At 35.9% G+C, this 23,683-nt stretch overlaps 2 protein-coding genes across 3 annotated transcripts in view; both read right to left on the minus strand.

Annotated features, from left to right (window-relative positions):
- The window catches only part of phldb1b (pleckstrin homology-like domain, family B, member 1b), a 77,042-nt gene extending 71,414 nt beyond the window's left edge, over positions 1 to 5,628 (minus strand). Inside the window, exon 1 of the mRNA XM_079886115.1 lies at positions 5,368 to 5,628. The gene's annotated coding sequence lies outside the window, so the exon portion shown is untranslated. The remainder of the gene's footprint in view (positions 1 to 5,367) is intronic.
- A 5,981-nt stretch (positions 5,629 to 11,609) lies between these two features.
- arcn1b (archain 1b) lies at positions 11,610 to 21,388 on the minus strand. Of its 2 annotated transcripts, XM_079886125.1 has the most exons (11): positions 21,181 to 21,388; positions 19,419 to 19,682; positions 19,147 to 19,326; positions 18,837 to 19,039; positions 18,593 to 18,757; positions 15,843 to 16,008; positions 15,519 to 15,666; positions 15,321 to 15,429; positions 12,771 to 12,975; positions 12,547 to 12,681; positions 11,610 to 12,439 (listed from the first exon to the last, which is right to left on the minus strand). In XM_079886125.1, the coding sequence occupies exons 1-10, from the start codon at positions 21,181 to 21,183 to the stop codon at positions 12,592 to 12,594; spliced, it is 1,533 nt and encodes a 510-aa protein (XP_079742251.1). In that variant the 5' UTR covers positions 21,184 to 21,388; the 3' UTR covers positions 11,610 to 12,439; positions 12,547 to 12,591. The 2 variants fall into 2 exon arrangements, with proteins under 2 accessions (XP_079742251.1, XP_079742250.1); XM_079886124.1 differs by having other exon boundaries at positions 11,610 to 12,681.
- Between the last annotated feature and the right edge of the window lie 2,295 nt (positions 21,389 to 23,683).

Consider the following 23,683-nt stretch of genomic DNA (forward strand, 5'->3'; position numbering starts at 1 on the left):
TAACTCAAAATACAAAAAGTACAACAATTTGTAAGCATTTTCTACAACTTAGGTTGGAAGCCAGTTTCACTATCGCAGAACTGAACGCCACATTACAAAATTTAAGGTATGAGATATAGTTGTACTTGATGGATAAAGTAATAAAGTCACAATTGCAAAATTGAAAGCCACATTATATAACGTTACATAATGAGCGCTGCAATTCTGAGATTATTAATTAATTAATTTCTGAGATCATAAATCACAATTATTTTAGGCAAAAATAGCATACCTTAAATAGTGGTTTTTTTTTTAGCACACACTGACTTTCGGTTGCAAATAATGCATCATCAGACTAATAATTTCCTGGCTTGAAGGCTACTATTGAGAGTGAGTCACTCTTTCTCTGGTCTGTTGAGGGGGCTGCGCAGGGCAGGGGCTCAAGTGAACACAATATTCCAACAGGCACTTGCTCAAATGTTCCGTTGACTTTGGCTGTTTGTTTCCTAAAGACACTGGGCTCAACAGGCATTCCAGTGCAGCCGGCACAAAGAGTTCTTTTCACCGTTTAATCCTTGCAGAGGAGTGGCGAAGGGGCCTGGCTCTCCTCCACAGGGGACCACAGGACCCAAACTCCAAATTCATAGATACAAGCACCTACGCAGAGCAAAAAGCATACAGAAAAGCCCTGTTTAACAGGGTCTGTGTTCAAGACCTAATTCTATATTTTCATACACAAATAATTGCTTTACCTTTGTAGAGATGTTGATTTTGATCTTAAGCAATGAAGCTAGCACATTACACATGCTTGTATCCTCTACACAGAAGCTCCAAAGCCATGAACAGCTCTTCAAAATATCCAATGCCTAGTCCAAAGCCTAATGCCACCCAATCCAGTTCAAAAGCTTTGTTTTGTACTTGTATCATTTAAAATCCTTGGATCAGAAAGAGATTCACATGACTATAATGTCAGACCTTGTTCAGGTGCAGGAGGCATTGCGAATGCCCTCGGTGCCAGTGTCCAGCCCTAAACTCCTTGGCAAAACTGCTCAGATCACCTCTTTAATCTCCATCCAAAAATGTGAGAAGCTCAAACAAAGCCAAGAATTTCACCTCAGCTGGAAAGTGGCAGAAAGTGGCTAACATGCAGGGCCTCAATGCTTCAAGGCAGAAGGAGAATGACGTCAACACCTCCTTTTGCTGTGCTATTAAAAGCTGTTGAGATACAACGGGTTGCTGCCAAAGCAAGCGTCCCAGACTCACCCCTCTCCTCCTGACTCTGGGTCCCGTCTCTCCACACTCTCCCAGACATCAGATGATCTATGCACAAGAACTATGCATAGAAACCGTGATGTCTACCAAAGCTGGTCTACAGTGTGTATTCCCAGAGAGTAACTGAAGGAGGGCTGTGAGTTAGTGAATGGGAGGAGGTGGACGCAGAGTAAAAGGAAACAGCTTTGGAAATCTCTTGGCCTAATGGAAATATTGTCAACAACCTCCTTCCTCCAGTCCTTCTTTTGTCTCAGACTCACTATATCTCAGTAAAGGCTGGAATACACTAGTTGCTGAAAGTCCAAGCCAATCTGCATATAATGGATAGTCAGAGTTGACCGATTTTGCAGAAAATATCGTAGTCTATGGCTTGCTTGATTTCACTGAGTTAGACGCGTTCTTAACCTAAACCTAACACTACCCATAACTTATCTCTAAAATTAGAGGGAAATAATAACTGAATAACAATGATATAGAAGCACCTAACCCTGGTTGTAAGCCTAAACTTGACATAAACTGTAAACTTGTCCCTCAAATCTGATTTGTTGATTGGAATGTTGTTCCTGGATCAACAAAGATGTTGATCCAGGATCATGTTGTACTTGGTGAAATCAGGTTCTGCTAGTGTATGATGGGCACAGACTCTGATTTTTTAGCTTCAGCTTAGATTTGAAAAGTTGTGAGGTGTATTCCAGCCTTAAGTAACATTTTTGCTGTTTTAGTGTAAATGCATGAGGTAGACAGTGAGAAAAAAGGATGACATCACCCAAATTGCACAGCTTTTCCAGCCACCACCTTTTAACCGCAGCTGGAGCCATTCTTACTCTTATTCTGACCTGCCATTATGCTAGTCCGATAACAAATACATTTCACAAAATGACCCTGGCTCCATCTCCATGAGAGCTCTTTCAAATCCCAAATGAAATTCCACACAGGGCTGCTGAGCACAGGAGTGTTAGCAGTGAATAATGATGCTCAGGAAAATGTGTTTAAGTGTTTGGAGGAAATCTCAGACAGAGAGAGGAAGAGCGAGAGCGGGACATGGGAAAGAACATCTTGGAAAATCGATCATGAAGTGCAGATGTTGTCGTGGGGCCACACGCATGCACATGCGGCTGCTACAGTGCTCTGAGATATTTCTAAGCGGTTGATTACCTGTTCTGAAAGTAATAGCACATTGTTGTGCTACAGACATGACGATGCAAAATTTGATGTAACCTATTATTTACAATTAAAGGGTCGTTCATAGAACACGCTTTGCATTCCGTTGTGATGCTTTTCTATAGTTTTTCTATGTAAAAATGCCTCAAATTAACACTCGGCAAGCGCCACGTGCGAGTAAAAATCAGCGTTGGCGAGTATTTGAAACCAATCACCAGTTGGCCGGTAACATTTTTATGAATTCTAACAATGAAATGTTATTGGAACATGAACAACGCCGGGACAGTTGACGGGCCAGTGCCGTGTCGTCACAAACGTTTGAGCCTTGATCATTTAAATATTCAAGCGCAAGAAGACGCGAAAGGAAACTCAATCTGTTACTCGCTCACTTTGGGAAGTTTTCTGTGCGCAAACATCTGAGCACGCGCCGAGAAAGCTGTGACTCAGACAGCGCGTGAATATTGAATTTAGCTCTCTTTCACGTCTTCTTGTGCTTGAAAGAACAAATTCACACAAGGTAGTTACCATAGTCGGTTATGTCTTAAGTGAACGTAAATAGTTGAGAAAGAAAACGTGTAAAGTATCAGTTTATTGGATCCATTCAAGTCTTAAAGTGACAGCAGCCTAATATACCTACTGCTGTCTGTGTCGCTAATGTTAATCAAACAACAAAAGACAGATAAAATCACTCACTGCTCGTCTGAATAACTTTTTGAACTTTAATAAGAATTAATCTATGTTTAATTTATACAGTGAAGACTATGCAGTGTGATTTTACATTTGCTTACTTTATTACATTTCTGAACCTAAAAACTACTGTTAGACCTACGTACCTGAAAGCAGTTTATTTCTTTTGTATCTTTGTTCTGAAGTATTTGTTTGTGCTATTACTGACTGTTTATTTGTCTTTAATAATGTTTTACATTTCTAGTAGTTTTAGCTGTGGTATCGAAATTGGAATAGAGAGTTGTGAATTATCACTGGTATCTAAAAATTTGGTGTCATTACTGCCTGTTTTTGCAAAAACATGCATGTTTCATGGCCGGTAAAAAAATAATTACGCTCTGTAAATTCAACAGCCACTGGCAGGTGTGGCAAAAAGTTAGTTTATAGGCCCTGGCTAGAAGGACATGTTTAACTGTTGTGCTCGCGTCTTGTGTCTTTTCCAGTATTGCTAATGACACAGCGGCTCAAGATAAAAGAAATATACGTTTTTTTAAATCTCACGGTTTCTGTGTGAATGGCCCCTTATGTGCTTCAGTTAAATAAGCAAGCCACTAACCATAGTGAGCAATAGCAATCGTTCTGCTTGCCTTAGCAAACATGACTAATGAACGTGTCTGTATTCCACTTCCAAGCAAATCAATTCCAATAAAACACACGGCCATTGGCAGGGACTGTGATTTCAGCCCTCACTTTCAGCCCTGTGATTTCTCTTTTTTTTTTTTTTGGAAACAGAGATGACCTGGACAACAGAGGCTTGATTATCAAAACCAGTGAAGCATTTTTCACTCACCACTGACCCTCTAAAGTGATCATGGAAAGACCCCACTCTCCCCCTCTGCCTGTGTCTCTACTGGCTCAATGGACTGCTCTGTTTTGGGTGGGAGATCAGGATGAGAGAGAGCTACTAACGTGGCACTTCCAGTGTGTTGCCGCTGGTCTCTTTCTATCTGTTCTCCTCTTAGTAAATGAAAGGTCAGGCACAGATCCTGTCACCTCCTTGTTTTCTTACTATTTCTGTTGTTTTCCCGAGGCCAGTGGCTACAGTCTGAGATTCTCACAATGTGGGCTACGTTGTGTCTTCAGCTCTGATAAAAACAAGGACACAGCTCATTTCTTTTGCCTGCATTTGGCAGTGAAAAACTTTCAGGACCTATATCTGCTATGCAAAACATCATTCCACATGGACTGATAGTTTTATATATTTTTTTAAACAGCAATGATTTCTAAAACTAACAACCTATGTTTGGATCACAGCTGATTTGACTGGACCAGATTTCTGGATCAGAATCTCACAAATCCTGCCAAGAACATTTCCAGGTCATTTCAACTCAACATTAGGACAAAAATAGTAATTATATCACTCTTAAAAAATGCTGGGTTATTTGAAATATGGACAAACCAACAGTTACATTTTTAAACCCAACAATTGTGTTTGTCCATATTTGACATATTATGTATACAATCACCCAAAAGTGATTGTATACATAAAATGAAGCCTATATTTTTAAGATTTAGTTTGCATTAAGACATTATTTTAATGACAGCTCCTGCCATTTTAAATTGCCATTCCTGTAATGTCAAAAATACTTATTATTAAAATGCAAATTTAATTGAGAATATTAATACTTAATGTTAGTATTTGCTGTCTTTAGTTCATGTCTTTAGTAATTAAATAAAAAAACATTGCATTACAGTATTGCAATACAGGAAAAAATGTATGATATTATAATGTCCACTAAGAATAACGAAAATAACAACAAAAAAAGTTCCAAAGTAAAATAAAAAATCATTATATATTTGTTAAAAATTGAAGGACAATTTTTAAATAAAAATGAGGTAAATTTGCATAATAAAAAAACTCTTAACAGTCCTAAAAAATTTTTTTAATAAAAATAAAATAATAATATTATATGTATATATATATATATATATATATATATATATATATACACACACACACACACATTTGTTTATTTTTCCTTTTGACTGTGGAGAAATTGGATGTTATTGACAGGTTTCATGAGATTCAACATTTTTTATATCTTGAAAAAGTAGATTATGTTACATGGACACAAGTTCTTAATATCCAACAACAGACACATTTTGAAGTTCAAAACATTAAAAAAAATTGCACTTGAGCAGTAATTGTAAAGCTGTCATCCACCAAGTAAACTTATTTTAAACAGTCTAAAAAGTGAAGTTTCTTATAAGCCGTACAGGAGACCTTACCTGTAAGAACTTTCTGGCAGCCTATGAAACAAGACCCTCAGTAGGCAAACACATGGTTCCTCATGGACAAGACATTATGAAGATGGATAGAGTCTTGAGGATATAGAGGGCTGTGAGGTTCTTCCTGGCACACGTTCGAACACAAACATCACAGACACACAGCAGATTCTCCTTCCCAGCACGGGACAAAAGTCGTCTCCCTCAGTGACTGTCTCTCTTCCCCTCTCACTCGTTCTCTGCCTTCCTGTCCTGCCAACCACTCCTAGCCTGACACAAGGCACTCATTCTTTCAGTCAAAGAACTTCTCACTTGTTCACTAACCTTGCAGAGACCCCTGCTGCAGAAATAAGTCCATTTCAGGAAAGGCTGAAACTCACTTTTCTGCAGAAGGTGCACAAAAAGACAGTGGCATCCGTCCACAATGCTGCTCCTCTTTCTGAGGGTTTCATGGGAAGGTGCCAGAGCACTGGAGACCTGAGGTCGGTCCGGCTTTTGTCACTGTTTGTATAGTCCTGTGTCAGTCCTGACTCTTACTGGCACTACACCAAAGAAAAGCATGCTCTTGTAGGATCAGGTGCTTCTCTCAAATAGAACACACTAGTCCTCTTCCAGCTGATGTCTCTAACTGAGTGCGCTCTATTTCTCATCGGTTTGTATTTGTAAGCTTGACTCTTTTCTTTTCTCTGTTTCGATTTACAGCATAATTTATCCCTTTCCAATAGGAGGGGCACATCGAGTGTTTTGAAGTGGTCTGCTGGCTCTAAGCCAGCCAATAAGAGCTTGATGTTTAAAGATTATGAGAAATGCTTCAAAAAAGGGTTGGCTTTCGTCTCACTTGTCACTTTGGATGTATGGGTTTTGTGGTGTCATCTGAATTTACTCTGAACTTCTGAAGAGTTCTTGAAACTGACTTTTCATTTATGCTTTCATAATTCTTTATGGTTTTCTAATTATAATTATGAGATAAAAAGTTGAAATTATGACATATAAAGACAATTATGACAAAAAGTTGAAATATAGCTAGTCATAATGATGCAAGTCATGATGACTTAGCCTAGTGTATGATAATTTTCACTTTTTATCTTTGGCTAATTTTGACTTAGTATCTCATAATTTCTACTTTTATGTCATAATTATGATTTATTTTTTCTTAAGTGGTGTACTAAATTGGCTTTTAGGCTAACCTACACAACAGCACCATATTTACAAATTAAGAAATATTATAAGTGGTCTCATGCAATAAGGTCCCTGGGGAAACACTATTTATTTGAACTTACTGTGAGAGTGAACTTGTGAGGAGGAGGAGGAGGAGGAGGAAGGGGTTAATTAAGGCTTGAATTATCCAAATGTAATTTTTGTTTTGTTTTGTTCTTAAAGTAATCGTTAACTGCATTTCCAAACATTTCAATAAACACGAAATTAAGATTTAAAAAGATGCTCACAGATAATGGTAGGTAGGCTAATGGTGTCCGTGTCGGATAACTGGAAAAACACACGAGTAGCCTAGTTATTTTGTCAGTTCTGATAGATTTAGAAATCTTCACAAAAACGTAAGTTTAAAAATGTCTTTAAGATAGGCTATTAGTTAGCGGTTAGCTAACTGCTTGGAAAGAAATTTGACAGAAAAGGTAAGCCTTTTGAAAGTCACTGAATGAAATTGTTGATGTACCAAGAAAAATACTGTGCTAAAAAGATCTTCACAATTGACAAATCAGCAGGTTAAGTTGCTAATGTTTGATAAGAACACGAAAACTTGCAAGATATTGACTGTTATGCAGAAAAACAATTTCGCTTTGAGCGATTTTAGGCCTATTGAGTTCAATAATAAACATCTGTGAGACTCATTTTGAGCAATTTCCCTTTGAGACTTAGATTGTTGTTAATTAGTGAAATAATATACACTCTGCCCTAGATGATTGAACAATTCAAAATACACATTTTCACAATCAAAAGCTATGCAAACTGTGCCAGCATATACAATTTTGAATGATGTGACAACAGTGCCCTCTAGTGACTGATCACCTATAAATCACACAATACCAATAAATGGACCTGGTAAGTACAACATATCTCTTATAAAATCCATACGGCAATCTTAATGCAAGTAATCTAGAAAGTAACATTAGCCTATCCTGAACTTTTAAATACAGCTTAAATGTGGCCAACTGTACTCTTCCCCCTATCCTCACATAACATGTAAGTGTCAAATAAGCCTGTAACAGAAGCACCCATGCAACTCCTAGGACAGTAAGACTGCTGTTTGTTCTGTTTCTTCCTAAGGAAATTCCTCATGCTCACTCAGAATGCATCTAATTTCCTCCTGTGTTTCACATGTTAAAGGTCCAGCTCAAAGGCTTGTCACCATGGTGGGGGGAAAGCAGGGCAGCTGGAGGGCCTTATGACAGGTGTGGAAGATTTTAACTCGCGCTCTCACTTTTACTGCGGGAAAACATCCCTGAGATGGCATCTGTAAGAATGGGATTATTTAGTCAGCACCTTGAGGCCCTAAAAATCAGCTTCTGGCTTTTAAAGTATTTTTCAGCACACAGAAGACACATACTGACTTCACTATTGTGAATAATGACAAATTATGCTGTTTATAATGATAATTATAATGATAATGTAAGGTTACACTTTATTTTAGTGCCTAAAATATTTATTTTAGTGCTTACTCAAATAAGTACAGAGTAATATTAATTAACTACATGTACTTACTTCAAACCTACTTTAAACTTTAAACTAAATTAAACTTCAAACTACTTTAAACTTTAAACTAAATTAAACTTAAGAGTTAGGGTTTGGTTTAGGGTTAGTTACTTGTAATTATGCAAAAATTATGCATTTAATGTTATTACTATAGTAAGTGGTACATGTAGTAACAACTACTTCACCTTAAAATAAAGTGTTAATTAATGTAATAATAATAATAGTTATATATAAGTATACATTAGTTCTATTTTTATGTATTATATAATTTGTAATATATTTATGTATATTACATTACATAAAATGCAAATACACATATATACACACATTTTTGTCGTAATTTTGTATTCAGATTTTAAGCCGGGACAGTTACCCGGAATGACATTTTGGGACTTTTGAGCTCAATAGTTCCTTAAAGATTAATTATTTATAATGAATTCTCACATGAGTAATTAAAGAGGGGGAAGTTGAGTCACTTTATGAAGTGCATTTAAAAATTTATACATTTTTAATATTATGAATATGCTTATAACACGCCATGTCATTGACCCATACACATATATACACATACATATATATATATACACACACACATATATATGTGTTTATGCATATGTATGTATGTGTATATATATATATATATATAGGCAAATCACATCACTTCATTATCCTGTCTGAAATTCCAAATATATAAATATTTAAAGATGCTAGAAATTGAGGAAACCATACTTTAACTAGATCTAGAAAACAGAAATCATGCATTCAGATTCACACATCACATCATACATAAACCTAAAAGCACGTGTCCGGTTATTGACATCACTGTTAAGAGTTTGTGACTAGGCTTCAGAAATAGAATGGAACTAACCTGAAATCGGACCTTCTTGAGCAACATGTTAGAATCCTGGATGGTGAAGGCTTTACTGCTGTCTGTTGGGATCCTGAACGTTCAGAACATGTACTATTCCATATTAGCCAACCTGGAAGAATGGCCTATTTCAGACCGAGACAAATCACCAACCCCCAGAAAACTCATAAATCATTAACTCCAAAAACTTAATCCTTCGTAAATAATTAAAATAAAGTTTTTAATGAATCTCAGATTGATAGCAAAATCCCATGTGACCATGGAAGTTCTTCACCCATGCTAGTCCCTCTGCCCCCACTCGCTCTTTCATGTGACCCTTTAACAAAGCCTGGCTCAGTACTTATCTGTTTGTTCATTCATCCGAAATAAAGACCCGCCCTCTTTTATGACCGGGATAGTGGTCATTAACACCCCTCCTCTTTTTTTCTCAACCCCAAACAGGCATACACCCCCTCTTCTCCTCTCAAGGAAACCATATGGTCACCTACTGATTTGACTGTGACAGTGTGAAAACTACTGTCTGTATATCAACCTTTACTCCCTCCTCCATCACAATCACTGTCCACGCATCTCTCCCCCCAGACTTCACCTCGTTTTCTTCTCCATTGCGAGCAATCGTATTGGAAATTAGGTCAGCACAGATGTGATCCCTATTCTTTGAGCCTACACCCTTCAGTCCCTTCATCAAACCCACAAATCAGATGTTAAATCTGCTTTCTCAGCCCGCCCTAAACTTTCCTCATGGATTAGAGTCAACATCAAACAGAGGCAGATTCTACCAGATAAGACTGTTTCACATTCAGATCATCCTCTGTAGATATGGGTCACATATTTCACGGACTTAAGCTGTGGTCAGTGACCATGACTTTGACTTTGTAAAATATGCAGAGAGACAAATTTATGATGGAAAGATTGTATAAAGTTATACATTTAAATACAGGATTATAAAAGCGACAAAGAACAGTTAACCTGGCGCCATCATAGGGATGCACCGATATTCGAAGTCTGTTGTTGCAAAGTTTTTTTTACCAATAAATATACAGGCAATATTAAAATTCTCTACTATTTTGTCTAAATAAATAAATTAAACAATATCAATGGTCTAAATGCTACAAAGGAAAGTGTCACAACCATTGTTATTCTAGTATTATTTATTTCATTTTATAGTTCCAGTTTAATTTTTTTTAAATAAATGTATATTTTTGTTTTCTCATTTTTATTAGATTGCTTTCTATTTAGCTTTATTTTTATTTCAGTTTTTAGTCATTTTAGTTTGACTGCTCACCATCCCTCTCAATACACAATTACCTGAAAAATAAATAAATGGACATAAAAAGATTACATTGAAATTATTTAAAGGGACATGGTGATGGAAAAAATATGAGATGGGAGGAAAAATATACGGAGGAAAAATTAGCATCAAATCGATTAATCGCATCTAACATAAATGTTTGTGTTTTTATAATACACACACACATATATAGATATGTATGTATATATATATATATATATATATATATATATATATAAAATCAATAATATGTATATATATATAAATAATCAATATATTATCAAAATATTATTATTATGTTTGTGTGTGTATATATATAAAAAAACGTATAAAACAAAAACGAATGCAGAGAAACTCTGCATTCACTCGCAAAGAACTTAAAAGTTTTGCGAGCTAACGTACATTTTCACGGTGGAATGCAAACATTTTGCAAACAAACTCAAGTTTCTCTGGGGAACGCAAAATATTTATGAGAGAGCGCAAAAGCTTTGACAAATTTTTTCCTCCTATCTCATATTTTTGTCCATCATCGTGTCACTTTAGGGCAGGGTTCACCAATCTCGGTCCTGGAGGGCCGCTGTCCTGCAGAGTTTAGCTCCAACCAGCTCCAACACACCTGTTTGAAAGTTTCTAGTATGCCTAATGAGACCTTGATTAGCTGGTTCAGGTGTGTTTAATTGGGGTTGGAGCTAAACTCTGCAGGACAGCGGCCCTCCAGGACCGAGATTGGTGAACCCTGCTTTAGGGGCTCCATAACTACATAGCTATGAAGTTTTAAGTCTCTCAAAGCACAAAGTAAAATATACAGTTTAGCATCATTATACAAAAATATTAGTCAGAGTCAAGTATTTCAAAAAGCCACGTCAGAGCAGATGTAAATGATTTCTCTGAGTAATTGGCTGAGGAAGTGATTCATTGGCAGGAATCTCCTCTACTCAAGCATACCTAATGCATTATCAACTCTGAATGCCATTGCCTTGTCTCTGAGATTCCTCACATGCTTGTATAATCCAGAACAAACTCCCAGTCCACTAGCTAATGAAATCCACCAAACCAGGGCTGGGCGGTCAATTTATCATTACAAATAATACTCACAAATCTTTCACCAAAACAATCAACCATCTGAGGTTTTTAACTGTTTCTTGCTATTCGGTTGCTGGGGTGTTCTAGGTGCTTAAACACACCACTACTCAACAAGTCACATGATTTGAGGCATAATTCATGTCTGGTGCGGGTTGATTTAAATTGAATACAAAGGGTTAAGGATTTAAACAAAGCTTAACTCTAAGCATAAGCAATAGTGAAGCCTGCCTTAGCATGAACCACCAATACATATACCATGCACAGTATTCAAAAACACATATTGAGGCAGGAAAATACACTTTAATTTAAATTTGACTTTATTATTGATTAAAGGTATTCATAAGTATCTTACAGCAGAATGGAATGTCGTAACCCTCCCCTTGGCGTTCCGTAATCATCATCGAGTGTGCGCTGATAAATGTATTTTACGTTATGGAAATACAAAAAATAATAAATCTGTTCTTAATAACATCTGGGAAGCCAGGGAGAATATATTTTCCTGTTTAGCCAAATAAATGCAGCAATGAATAAAAAGCCAGAAACATTTAAACAGATTATGTGTAACATTACTTACAAAACAACTGAGAATGAAAAATCTTTCCGTTTAAGATTAATATTCAAACTAATGATTACATAAATAGAACAAAAAAGGGCAGATACCAAAAGGCAAATAGCGTTTGCGCTTTGTGTTGATGTACAGTTAAATCAATGCCATTTTAAAGAGATGAATTGTGTGAATTTGGAGTATGCACATTTAATGCAGTGTCAGTTCTAATTGCACAAGCACAGCTATGATCATCATCCACATATTTTTTGGGTACTACAATATTAGGTCTGTTTCCATATTAGAAAACCTTGATAATTAGAAATAAATCCAAATTGCTAATGGGCAGGAAAAAAGAAAAGTCAATTAAATCGCAATTCTATACAAAACCTATGCGACAAGCACATCATTTTCCAATTTCATTCTATTTCTTTGAAGGGTCAGAAGGGTTCATATGGTCTTATAATACATCTGCTGTAGGATGACACTGATCTTCCCTTGATGTCTTCAGGTGCAGTGCTGTATTTTACTCTTTTGTCTTTCCTGGCAGGTGTGTCTGACTGCACTCAGTACTGAGCAGCTGAAAGTCCAGTTTATATAAAAGTAGATTATTTTCTTTTAAGACAAACAAACACAGAAGTACTGCAGCCCATGTCAGAGAATGTTTTGAGGGCTCTGTTAACGTACAGCACGCTCTCTGATCCGTTAAAACGATCCTCCACCAGGAAACATTTACAGGATCTCATACTTATCCACAACAAATGATGTCTCTAAGGAGAATTTGACTGGACTGCCTCCCCCTACGTATGTCACCTTGGCCACCTGTGGAAACAATCGATATGTAGTCATTTCCTTTCTCACTAGGACTCATTTTTGTTGCATTATTTCATAGATAAACCAGCATAACTTGCCTGAATGTCACAAAAGTTACGCTTGGAGACAAAAGACACGTTGATTGGGAAGAAGTCGTTGGGTTTTCCATCTATACTGAACTCCAGGCTGCCACTCTTGTTCTTCTCATCGATAACGGGCAGTGACCATTCCAATAAGTTTTTCCTGCTGTCATGGTTATACTGCCCATCCAGATCACCGACCACAGGAGCACCAACACCTGACCTGCATAATCGCAGGAGCCAGAGTTTATGGTAGATAGAATGACATCCTTTTACAAAGTTGACATCCTAAATCAGTCTAAAATAGATTATATTTTAAATATATTCTAAAATATATTTGTATTATTATGCATAGTTTTAATGAATAAATAAAATAAAAAGAGATGCACCAATACTAAATTTCTCCGCCGATAGCGATATTCGATTATTCATATTCTAGTTGCACATAAGTAGGTTTCAAACACTTCATGACAAATTTATTCAAACATACATATATAATTAACAGTAAACAACCTCCTCTCTAGCTAACTAATCAACTGTAAACACGGATAACTTTACTGAGACAAATGTTTTATTTACGTCTTTCTGCGGTTGAAACACAAATTGAGCTATTACATGAGACATTTTGGTAAGCTGTACCTGTTGATATTTTTGCATGTTTTTTCGGGCTATGACTCCTATTAAAGTGGAAGAAAAGACTCACGTGCCGCTTGAACTGAGGCGCTACAGCAATCTGTCGTCACATTTAAGAGCGTCAAAACACCATTTATGTTTTGAATTTTGTGATAAAATGGAAAGAATTTGAAAGCTGAGACTTTGTTTCTTATGAGAAGTAGCAAAGCACAAAGCTCTTAGTGATTATTGGATAGAAGGCATTAGGCCTGTCGGTATGACGATATATCGTTACCATGGTATGAAATGTCTACCCATAAAGAATTTGCTGTATCGTGTTTATCACGGTATGTAAATATATAGCACTATTTACACTTCAGAGAGATGAAATACGTTTGTAATTTGCTTCTTTTTTCTTATTTTTAATGACAAAAATTAGATAAAATAACTAAATCGTGATATACATTTCATATCGTGAAACAAGAATTTGGTCATATCGCCCCATGGGAGGCGTGCTACAAATAATGTTTGGTATAGGGAAAAAAAGCAGACTTGGCAACCCTGGCTTGAACTTACCTTAGGGTCAAATATAGCCTGCTTTAACTTTGCTTTTTTTTTTTAAAGGTCCTATGACATGCTGCTTTTTGGATGCTTTTATATAGGCCTTAGTGGTCCCCTAATACTGTATCTGAAGTCTATTTCCCGAAATTCATCCTCGGTGCAGAATTACAGCCACTACGAGGCAATCCCACAATGAGCTTTCCTTAGGATGTGCCATTTCTGTGTCTGTAGCTTTAAATGCTAATGAGGAGGAGAGAGGCGGGGCAAGGTGGAGGGTGGGGGTGTGGTCTTGACCAGCTTGCCCACAGTACCATGCACTAATGTTTATGTATTGCAATGGCTCGTAGACACGCTCATTTTGACCCAGAATCTGATCCGGATGGAGAAGCACCTGAAGAAGTTGCAACTCGGCGGCTACAGCAGGACATCTCCGAATGGTTAGTTTAAAATATTGCGTCTGGATACAGTACTTTAGTTGGTTTATGTTTATGTTGTTACAGTTATTATCATGTAGCTAACGCTAGCCTACGTTGTTGGCTTTTCATGTTGCTCTGACTTGCTATCGGTCTAAGGCTGTATTAGCATCTATATCAGTAATCTTTGTAGTTTAGAGAAGACTGCTCAGGCTCATTTTTTAATGACAAAGTTCTCCATGTCCACGTATATTGAAGTCATGTTACACATAACCCATGATTTACTCCTGAAGATTAACCTCTACTCGGAGCTAAAAAAGGAAGGAACTAAAAAATACTTTTGTATTCATTTGTACATCCAAACACTGAGCAACTGCCAACTCGTTTGCAAGCCATAATGTCTCGAGGAAAAAACAATATCGCGCAAGCACGGTCGTAGCTCAGTTTCTCATGGGCGGGCAAAGCAGAGAAAGAGGTAACCTTTCGCCATATGACGACATATAGGGAAGATTCCAGATTGGCCCATATGAACTTTAATTTTCTCAAAGGCAGAGCAGGATACCCAGGGCTTAGTTTACACCTATCGCCATTTCTAACCACTGGGGGACCAAAGGCAGGCATATTAATGTTAAAAAACCTCATAAAGTGACATTTTCATGTCATGGGACCTTTAAGTGTTAATGCGTTATTGTCACGTTAACTTCGACAGTCTTAAATTCAACACAAGATACATTTTCTTCACACACAGTATCAGTTGCAGTTTGACACGTTTTTCTGCCCCCTTTTGATTGGCCCTGATCATCGGCTGTTTTAAAACAATCGGCCACTGGCCAATAAGTGAAAAAAATTGCTTTATCTGCAAATTATTGGTCGATACATTGGTGCATAATTAAATGTTTACACAATAAAAACAAAAACATATATAACAATATTAAAAGGGAAACAGAAAATATCTTGATTGAATGATTCATAATGCACTTACGGCACAGGAATAGTAATGATAACATCATTGAGTTCGAGTCCCTCGTCCTGAAGTTCATACTCAATGTTGACGTCACAGCCACTTCCACTTTCTGATGGCCAACAGTTAACTGAGAGGACAACATGGGATGCATGCATGATTGATATGTTCATGAAAGTGCTGCCATACAAAATCCTTGAGTATGAAAATAAGACTCACTAGTTAAAGGAATGAGGGACTCATCTGTGCTCTGTATCCTCCATTTCAGCACCCCCAAATCACTGTTGAGAGGGAAGGACTTATCCTGGTTTTTCAGACCAAGCAGGGACTCGGTGGTGAACAGCTTTTTATCAACATGAGGGTGAGTCTGAAGGATAAATGAAAGAATATGAGTCACACGGTCAAGACAAAAGATTTTTGAATATCTAAATCAGTGGGAAAACTGAGTGAGAACATAGTGTCCTTTCTAAAATCCCATACTGTTCACAATTTCCCCTTCAAAATACATGCTGAGACCATGACATGCTGTGTTGTCTCACACACCTGTAGTTGTGCTCCTTTCTTGTCATTGTTGTTGAGGAGTATAGAAATGCGGCCATTTTTTTCATCTGTGACTCTCAGAGTGATCATGCCCAGAACCTCCATGTTCTGCAGTCCACCATCCCGACCACAGGTCAGAGACATCTTCTCTTCCACCCTCAGGTGTACACTGGGAAACAGAGTTCATAAACAGCCATTAACAACAGACATACACTGAAAATAATATCATAAAATACACTACTGTGCAAAAGTGTGGGGTTGATAAGATTTTAATGATTTAAATGCTTTTGAAAGTAGTCCCTTATGCTCACCAAGGTTGGATTTATTAGATTTGAAAATACAGTAATATTGTGAAATACTATTATAATTTAAAATCACTGTTTTGTATAATATATTTTTTTAATTATTAGTTTTTTATTAGTATTTTTTATATTAGTTTAATATATTTCAAAATGCAGTTTATTCCTATGATGGCAAAGCTGAATTTTCAGCATCATTACTCCAGTCTTCAGAGTCACATGATCCTTCAGAAATTATTGTAATTATCAATGTTGAAAACAGCTGTGCTGCTGAATATTTTTGTGGAAACCGTGATACATTTTTCAGGATTTTTTGATGACCAAAGCAAAAAAAAAAAAAAATTTTAAAACTTCTCACATTATACTTTCACTTTCGATTAACTAAATTTACTTTAAAATTACAAATTTACAAAAATTAACTTAATTTAAAAAAAGTATTTATAAAAAAGAAGCTTACCGACAGCAAACTTTTAAATGGTAGTGTGCATTACAAGATAGGGAGTAGAATGTGTCAAATACTGAAATAAACTCAGTAAGCAATACTAGAGCCCGACCGATATATCGGCGGGCCGATATTATCGGCCGATATTAGGCATTTTCCTAACTATCGGTATCGGCATTTATAACGGCCGATAAATTAATATTTAAAAAAATGCAGCGTGCAGTGATTTATGTAAGGATGGCGCTGCCAATAAAGCACCTAAAAGCTGTTACAAAGAACTGGCAAAAGTGGCAAAAAAATAACAGCGCGTCCGGTGTAGACCATAGGGTGTAGACACAGTGTTAAAGCTCATTCTGCTACGTTACAACATCAAGCAATATTCCAATAATTTATGTAATTATAACACTTTATATAGGGCCATTTTGCATTAAAAGTAGCCAGATGGAGACGCAACACCTTCAGAATTAATACACTTTTAGTAAACTACAGAACAGCGCGAGCGGGAAGCGGCGCACCTCACGCAGGCAGAGAACACGTCCGAGAACGGACACTGTTAGTGATATAAAACACACACACACACAGGTCTGTAAAATTAAGCAATACTTTTAAGGTAGTCTAATATTTTTCTGACTAACAAAATTACTGACACAGTAAAGGGTAGATTTAAATAAAGAAAAACGAAATTTAAATAAAGAAAAACGAAATATAAATAAAGAAATTAAACGAAATTTAAATAAAGAAAAACGAAATTTAAATAAAGAAATTAAACGAAATTTAAATAAAGAAATTAAACGAAATTTAAATAAAGAAAAACGGAATTTAAATAAAGAAAAACAAAATTTAAATAAAGAAATTAAACGAAATTTAAATAAAGAAAAACGGAATTTAAATAAAGAAAAACGAAATTTAAATAAAGAAATTAAACGAAATTTAAATAAAGGATCGAAATTTCGATAAAACGAAATTAAGTTAAATTAAAAAACGAGATTAATTTAGATTGATAATAACGGGTAAAAAGGCTAATAAATTTTGTTTCTATTATTCTATTTTCCACAATGTCAAAGCAACACAGCTTAATCCAAAACACAAGCTCAGACATGCACTTCCTCCATACAAACTCCGCTGTTCTGCGCTCTTGCCAGAGAAGACTCTGGAACACTTGCGCGTCGGTTCTGTTTCTAGCATGCATGCGTTTTCCGCGTGGCTCGAGACGCGCCTAAGAGACGCGTCTCACGCAGGCAGTGTGCAAACTCCAACCTGTTAACATGGGAGCCGAAATAAAAACGGCCATGCCACGCAGTCAGTGTGTCGCCAGCCTTATTCAAGCGCGAATGAGAACTGTTTCGCGGGGGATCCCAGATGTAAAAAAATAAAAATAAAAATATTCGAATGTCAAATTTTCAAATCGAATACCAACCCACCGAATGAATATTCGAATATTTGGGTCCAGCCCTAGTTTCATGTTTAGTACATTTTGCTTACTACTTATTTAAAATAGTATAAAACTACTGTACATATGTAATTATAAACGTTTTCATTATGATATTATTAATTTAACTTTACTAAAAAGATCTGAGCTCTTCCTCCACTGGTAGATATTAGAGAAATTAAGATTAAAAATAGAAGAGTATTTAGAATATAATATAATATAAAATGCAATGCAAACTAGTTTGGTTACAGCTCAGATTCTCATTCTATCTTTCACCCTGCCTCCATTACATATCTTTGTCACACAAGTGTTTAATCACCACATTTGAGTTATCATTGCAAAACGTTTATATACTGTATTTATTCTGTTTATACTGTGTATTCTATATACAGTACCCATCAAAAGTTTGTACACACCAATTGTAAAGTGTGTCCAAACTTACTGTACTATAATACACATAAATAATATTGCTACTGTATTATAATATACACATAAATAATATCGGCCGATATATCGGTATCTGGCTTTTTTTTTATCGGTATCGGCGCCCAAAAATCCATATCGGTCGGGCTCTAAGCAATACCTCTCTATATTCACTGGAGGCTGAAGGACTTTAGATGCCTCTGATGCCTTCCTTCCTGCACTGGATGTGACAATATTTTCTCCTTCTGACTTTAGTTTGTCCACAAAGTTGTCCACCTCTTTCCCCTTGACACCCAGCTTCAGTGCTTTGCTTGAACCACTTGGCCTACAAGAAGAACAGGGCAGATTAACTTCTGTACACTTACATATTTCCATGTATCATGGCCCACAGGTAAAGCTCATACCTGACTGTAGCAGGAGACACTTTGGGCTTCTCTGGCTCTATTGTATCCGTGATGATGGCGGCTGATGTGTAGCTGCTCATTCCTGAATTTCCAAAACCTCCGAAGCCTGGCGATTTCCTCCCAGCACGTTCGGCATCTTGTCTTGCTCGCTGCAGCTCTTTGGCCTTGCGTTTCATCTCGGCCTTTGCTTCTCTTTCTTGGGTCTTTTGAAGTGGAAAATTGAGAGAAACCCAGAAAATTAGAGTTAGTGTTTGATTTAAACTTAAAACGGAGAGTAATATTTCCCTGGATGTTTCATCAAATATCAGACCTCTCTGACAGCCCTGAAGACTTTCTCTTCATGAGAATCCATCTCAGTAAAAGTGCGAATCTGTGCCAGGTTAACGTTCTCCCGGTAGCCCAGAGCTACGATCTCATCAAATGCAAATATGAGATCAAAACAGTGCTCAGAGATCTCGCTTTCCTCCAATACTCTGCAATATTCAGGGATCTGAAAAAATACGGAAACCCATCACTTATTCAAGATACATCAAAGAAGCGCAATAATTGGGATATAATCGCAATAAAAAAAGCAAGCTTTACCACTCGGGAGAAAAGCCTTAGTGTCTCCAAGTCCTCCAGGATGTTGCTGTTTTTTGTAGTGATCAGAACCATGTAGAGCTTCTCCAGGGGCTGGTAGACGTAGCGCACGCTGTCTGTTTCCACAAAAGTGTGCTGCTTGCCTGTATTCATCAGTTTGGGAAAGGCAGCCAGAAGGCCCTCGACGCGGGTTCGCGTCATCTCTACGAACTGTCGTGACACTATGGCTTTTCCTGCCTTAGTGCAAACCGCCGCTGCCAAGAGCACCTGCAAAGATTTCATGGACATTCAAAACTTAATCGGACAAAGGACAATTAAAAAGAAAACTGGGATTTTTGATCATTATGATGATTACTGCATTCAGAAATTAGACTTCAGCACAACATTTATTTCAGAAATGATCAACTTGCATTACTAGTGAAAGTAATAAAATGACACAAAAGGAGCATCAAAACATTTAAGATGAAGTGATCAAAGTTTTGACTTGAGAGTTAAGTTCAATATATAGAATAGACCAATTATTCTACTTAATTGATTATTCTTCAGTATTGGGCAGACAGATAAATGGTATGCACTCAATAATATAGAAACTTAATTTGTGTGTGTGTAAACATTTATTACATGCTATTAAAATACCAAATCAATAAAAAAAAAATGTTTAATTGAATTTAGCTGATATAAAATATTAATATTAGATGCATAAAAAAGCAAAAACAAACAAACAAAAATGTTGCCTCGGAAACTAACTGATATAAATCAAGTTTAATCTAAAGAATTAAAATCACAATACCTGGAAAAAAAAGCTAAATAGAAATGTTAAAGGCACATAAAAAAGTCACTAAAACAAAAGCTTTTATTTATATATATTCAGTTAATTCCAAATATGATTAAATACTATAATAGTATATAATACTAAACAAGTTCTTAAATGAGAAATATTTAAAGTTGTATGCTTAACGGTAAGACATGGGACAAAACAATGACAAAATATATTTGCAATCAATCAATTAGATTTGCATAATTAATTGTGAATAAATAATATTACACACAAATGCATGCAGTGTTTTATTGTATAGTGATTTTTGATTGTCAAACACCAGAAATAAAACTAAATAAAAAAACGGTTCTGCATATTAGCTATAAGATATGAAAAAGCATTAAAATGATCTGCATTGGTTGACATGATACAGTAAACATGACTAAATTTTTTTTTTATGTTAATAAAGATAATAAAGGTCTGCCATATATAATTTTTTTTAATTTGTATGCATTTTATATATAATATGTAATAATAATATATAATTTTTTTTTTTTTTTATGTTTCATGATCCACAGGTCATTTATATTAAGTCAACATTTGGATTGTCAAAGTCAGTTAGATACAACCTGTTATCTGCATAGACATTCAATATCTAAATGATAAAACAATACAAAAATAGCAATTTATTATATCAATATTTTATCATATAAACAATAACTGCTATTTACTTTTGTTAATTAATGTTACTTTAACTGTTATTAATTCTGAAGGCAATAGTTAGCTGGCTAACCTTTAGCTGGCTAGCTGTATCAGATATCATAATCTAGCAAAGTTTCCTTACGTGTAAGTTAATGTTTTTAAAACAAAAAAACAGATGGAATAGACACTTTTTAGTAATTGACACTAAGAAACGAAAAGAGTTTCAGACTGTGTGAGCGATGAGCTAACGTTACATCGCTAGCTGCTAGCCCATCATGCTAAATGCACAAAACAAACCAGTCATACCATTTCTGTTCCCTTTCACACGAGGATCCGTCAGCGGACTCGGTCACGGACACTGTCTGTCCAACTGTTTCAAAAACAGAAAATGTCAAAGTGTTGACTAATGCTCAGATTTAACAGTAGCATATAGCTTGACTCGTAATATTGAAGAAACAGAGCCACGTCTCCAGAGTCCAACCGGAAAAAGTTGCGCCGTGTCAGAAGCAGATGAGAGTTGATGCAGGAGAGATGGCGACATCTAACGGCGGAGAACAGTTACTGCGCATGAAAACAATACACTTTACTCATACTTGTAGAGATGTCATCTTAGTGATTTCATGATAAGAGAGAAGAAAATACACTACCGTTCAAAAGAGTATCAATTTAATTGACCAAAAAGGACGGTAAATACATTTACAAGGCTGTTTTTATCTTTCTATCAAAAAATACTGGAAAATGTATCATGTTTTCCACAAAAATATTAAGCAGCCTGCACAACTGTTATCAACATTGATAATGATAAGTGTTTCTTGAGCAGCATATATATATATATAATATATATATATATATATATATATAGCCTAATTTTTTTTTTTTTTCTGAAGTGAAATACAACAGGGGGAAAAATATACACTTTATATTTGTATATAGATAAATTCATCCTCAATGTATTATATATATATATTTTTTTTATTGTTATTATTTATTATTAACACCTCACTCTTTTCTAAATTCTGTACTTTCTATTTTCTATTTCAATACCTTAATTTCAGTTAAAATCTATAGTTGAACCTTGTTTAATGTGTCCTTGTGGATTTTGGGAACTCTGGTTCTTCACAAAAAAACAAAAACAAAAAAAAACACCTTGTTGAAGGGGGTGTATTAGCTTATTTTAAATCTTATTTACTCTTATATTTTTAAGTCATTATGAGACCCTTTTGTATGGTGACGCATTGTTGCCACATAATATTTTTTCCACTCAATTAAGTCATAATAACGAGATCTTATGTCGTCAAAACCACATATTTTCTCGTAATAACGAGATCTTATGTCGTTAAAAGGACATATTTTCTCGTAATAATGAGATCTTATGTCGTTAAAACAACATTTTTTTCTCATTATAACGAGATCTTATGTCGTAATAACGAGATATGTCGTTAAAACGACATCTTTTTCTCGTAATAACGAGATGCTATGTCGTTACAACGACATATTTTCTTGGCCTTATAAGGATATGTGTAGTCATGTACAAAATATGCCTTTATCATACATCTACGTTCAAAAAGCTGAAGAAATAGCAGCCCCCAATGGACATTCATGTTAAAAGATCAAATTCTGTACACACCTTATTAATAGCAGATGAGCCCAGAATACGAACATTGCGTTAATTGCACATTAGGCTAAGCGTTTTCCTCCCATAGAAAACCCTTATAATAAAGAAAAAGCTTAATGTGGTTTAATAGGCTACTTCAGTGATAAAGATCAAATGCTGTAGGCTACACACCTTATTAATAAACCATACTATCCAAAAGAAATGCAGATAAGCCCAGAATATGAACGCAATGCATTTAATTACATGTTAAGCGTTTTCCTCCCATAGAAAACCTTTATTATAAAGAAAATAAAGGTGGCTCTTAACATGTCTTTCTATGGGAGGATGGCATTGCGGTGCACAGCAAATCCTTTAAATGGTATTCAATGCAAAACAAAAATGAAAAATATAAGTGGCCAATAAAATAAACAAATTCTTGTGGCATTAATTAGCCCACAAACAATATTTATAAATGCTTAAAATGCGTCGTTATTTTTTTCAGACATATTTATTATCATTAGCCTACTTTTGTCAGTGCTTTGCGGCAGGTTTTATGCATGCTCTTGAGCGTGGAATATAGGCTATAGCCTATTGGGTTTAGTAATTAGCAGCAATGTGATAAATATTAGAACCTCATTGTATAAGAAGCATAGGGGGAACAGAATCCAACGGCAAATAGTTCAGCTGTCGAAATCCGTTCCCCCACTCCCATTATGAGAGGTGTTGATGTAATGGCTTAAAAAATGCTGATTTTAATTTTGTGTGAGGATGGAGCTTAACTTGCATCAGTTTGAAGAATATATTTTTTTGCCTTTTATTATGATAGGACAGTATAGTATCAAGACAGTTTGACGAACCGGGACTTGAACTCGGGTCGCAATAAACTGAAAAGCATCTAAAGTCAGTGCAGAGTGTACTGTCCACTAGCCTATTGGATATAGTAATTAGGTGCAAGCTGATAAATATTAGAACCGCATTGTCTAAGAAACATAGGGGGAACAGAATCCGACCGCAAATAGTTCAGCTGTCGAAATCCGTTCCCAATGATGAGAGATGTTGATGTATCGGCTTAAAATATGCTTATTCTATTCTGTGTGTGGATGGAGCTTAAACAGCATCAATTTGATAAATATTAGAACCTCAGTGTGTCAGAAATATGCGGGGAACAGAATCCGACGGCAAAAAAACAGCTGTCGGAATCCGTTCCCCCACTCC

The sequence above is a fragment of the Squalius cephalus genome (genome assembly GCF_949319135.1).
Source record: "Squalius cephalus genome assembly, chromosome: 11".
Taxonomy (NCBI): Eukaryota; Metazoa; Chordata; class Actinopteri; order Cypriniformes; family Leuciscidae; genus Squalius; species Squalius cephalus.

Bases quoted from the DNA above. Each gene is read 5' to 3' on its own strand.
- arcn1b (XM_079886125.1), bottom strand. The intron at 19,327-19,418 runs GTAAAGCTTGCT...GTATTTTTTCAG, and splicing joins TAAGGCTTTTCTCCCGAGTG to ATCCCTGAATATTGCAGAGT. The intron at 12,976-15,320 runs GTAAGTGCATTA...GCGATTATGCAG, and splicing joins ATCATTACTATTCCTGTGCC to GTCAGGTGTTGGTGCTCCTG.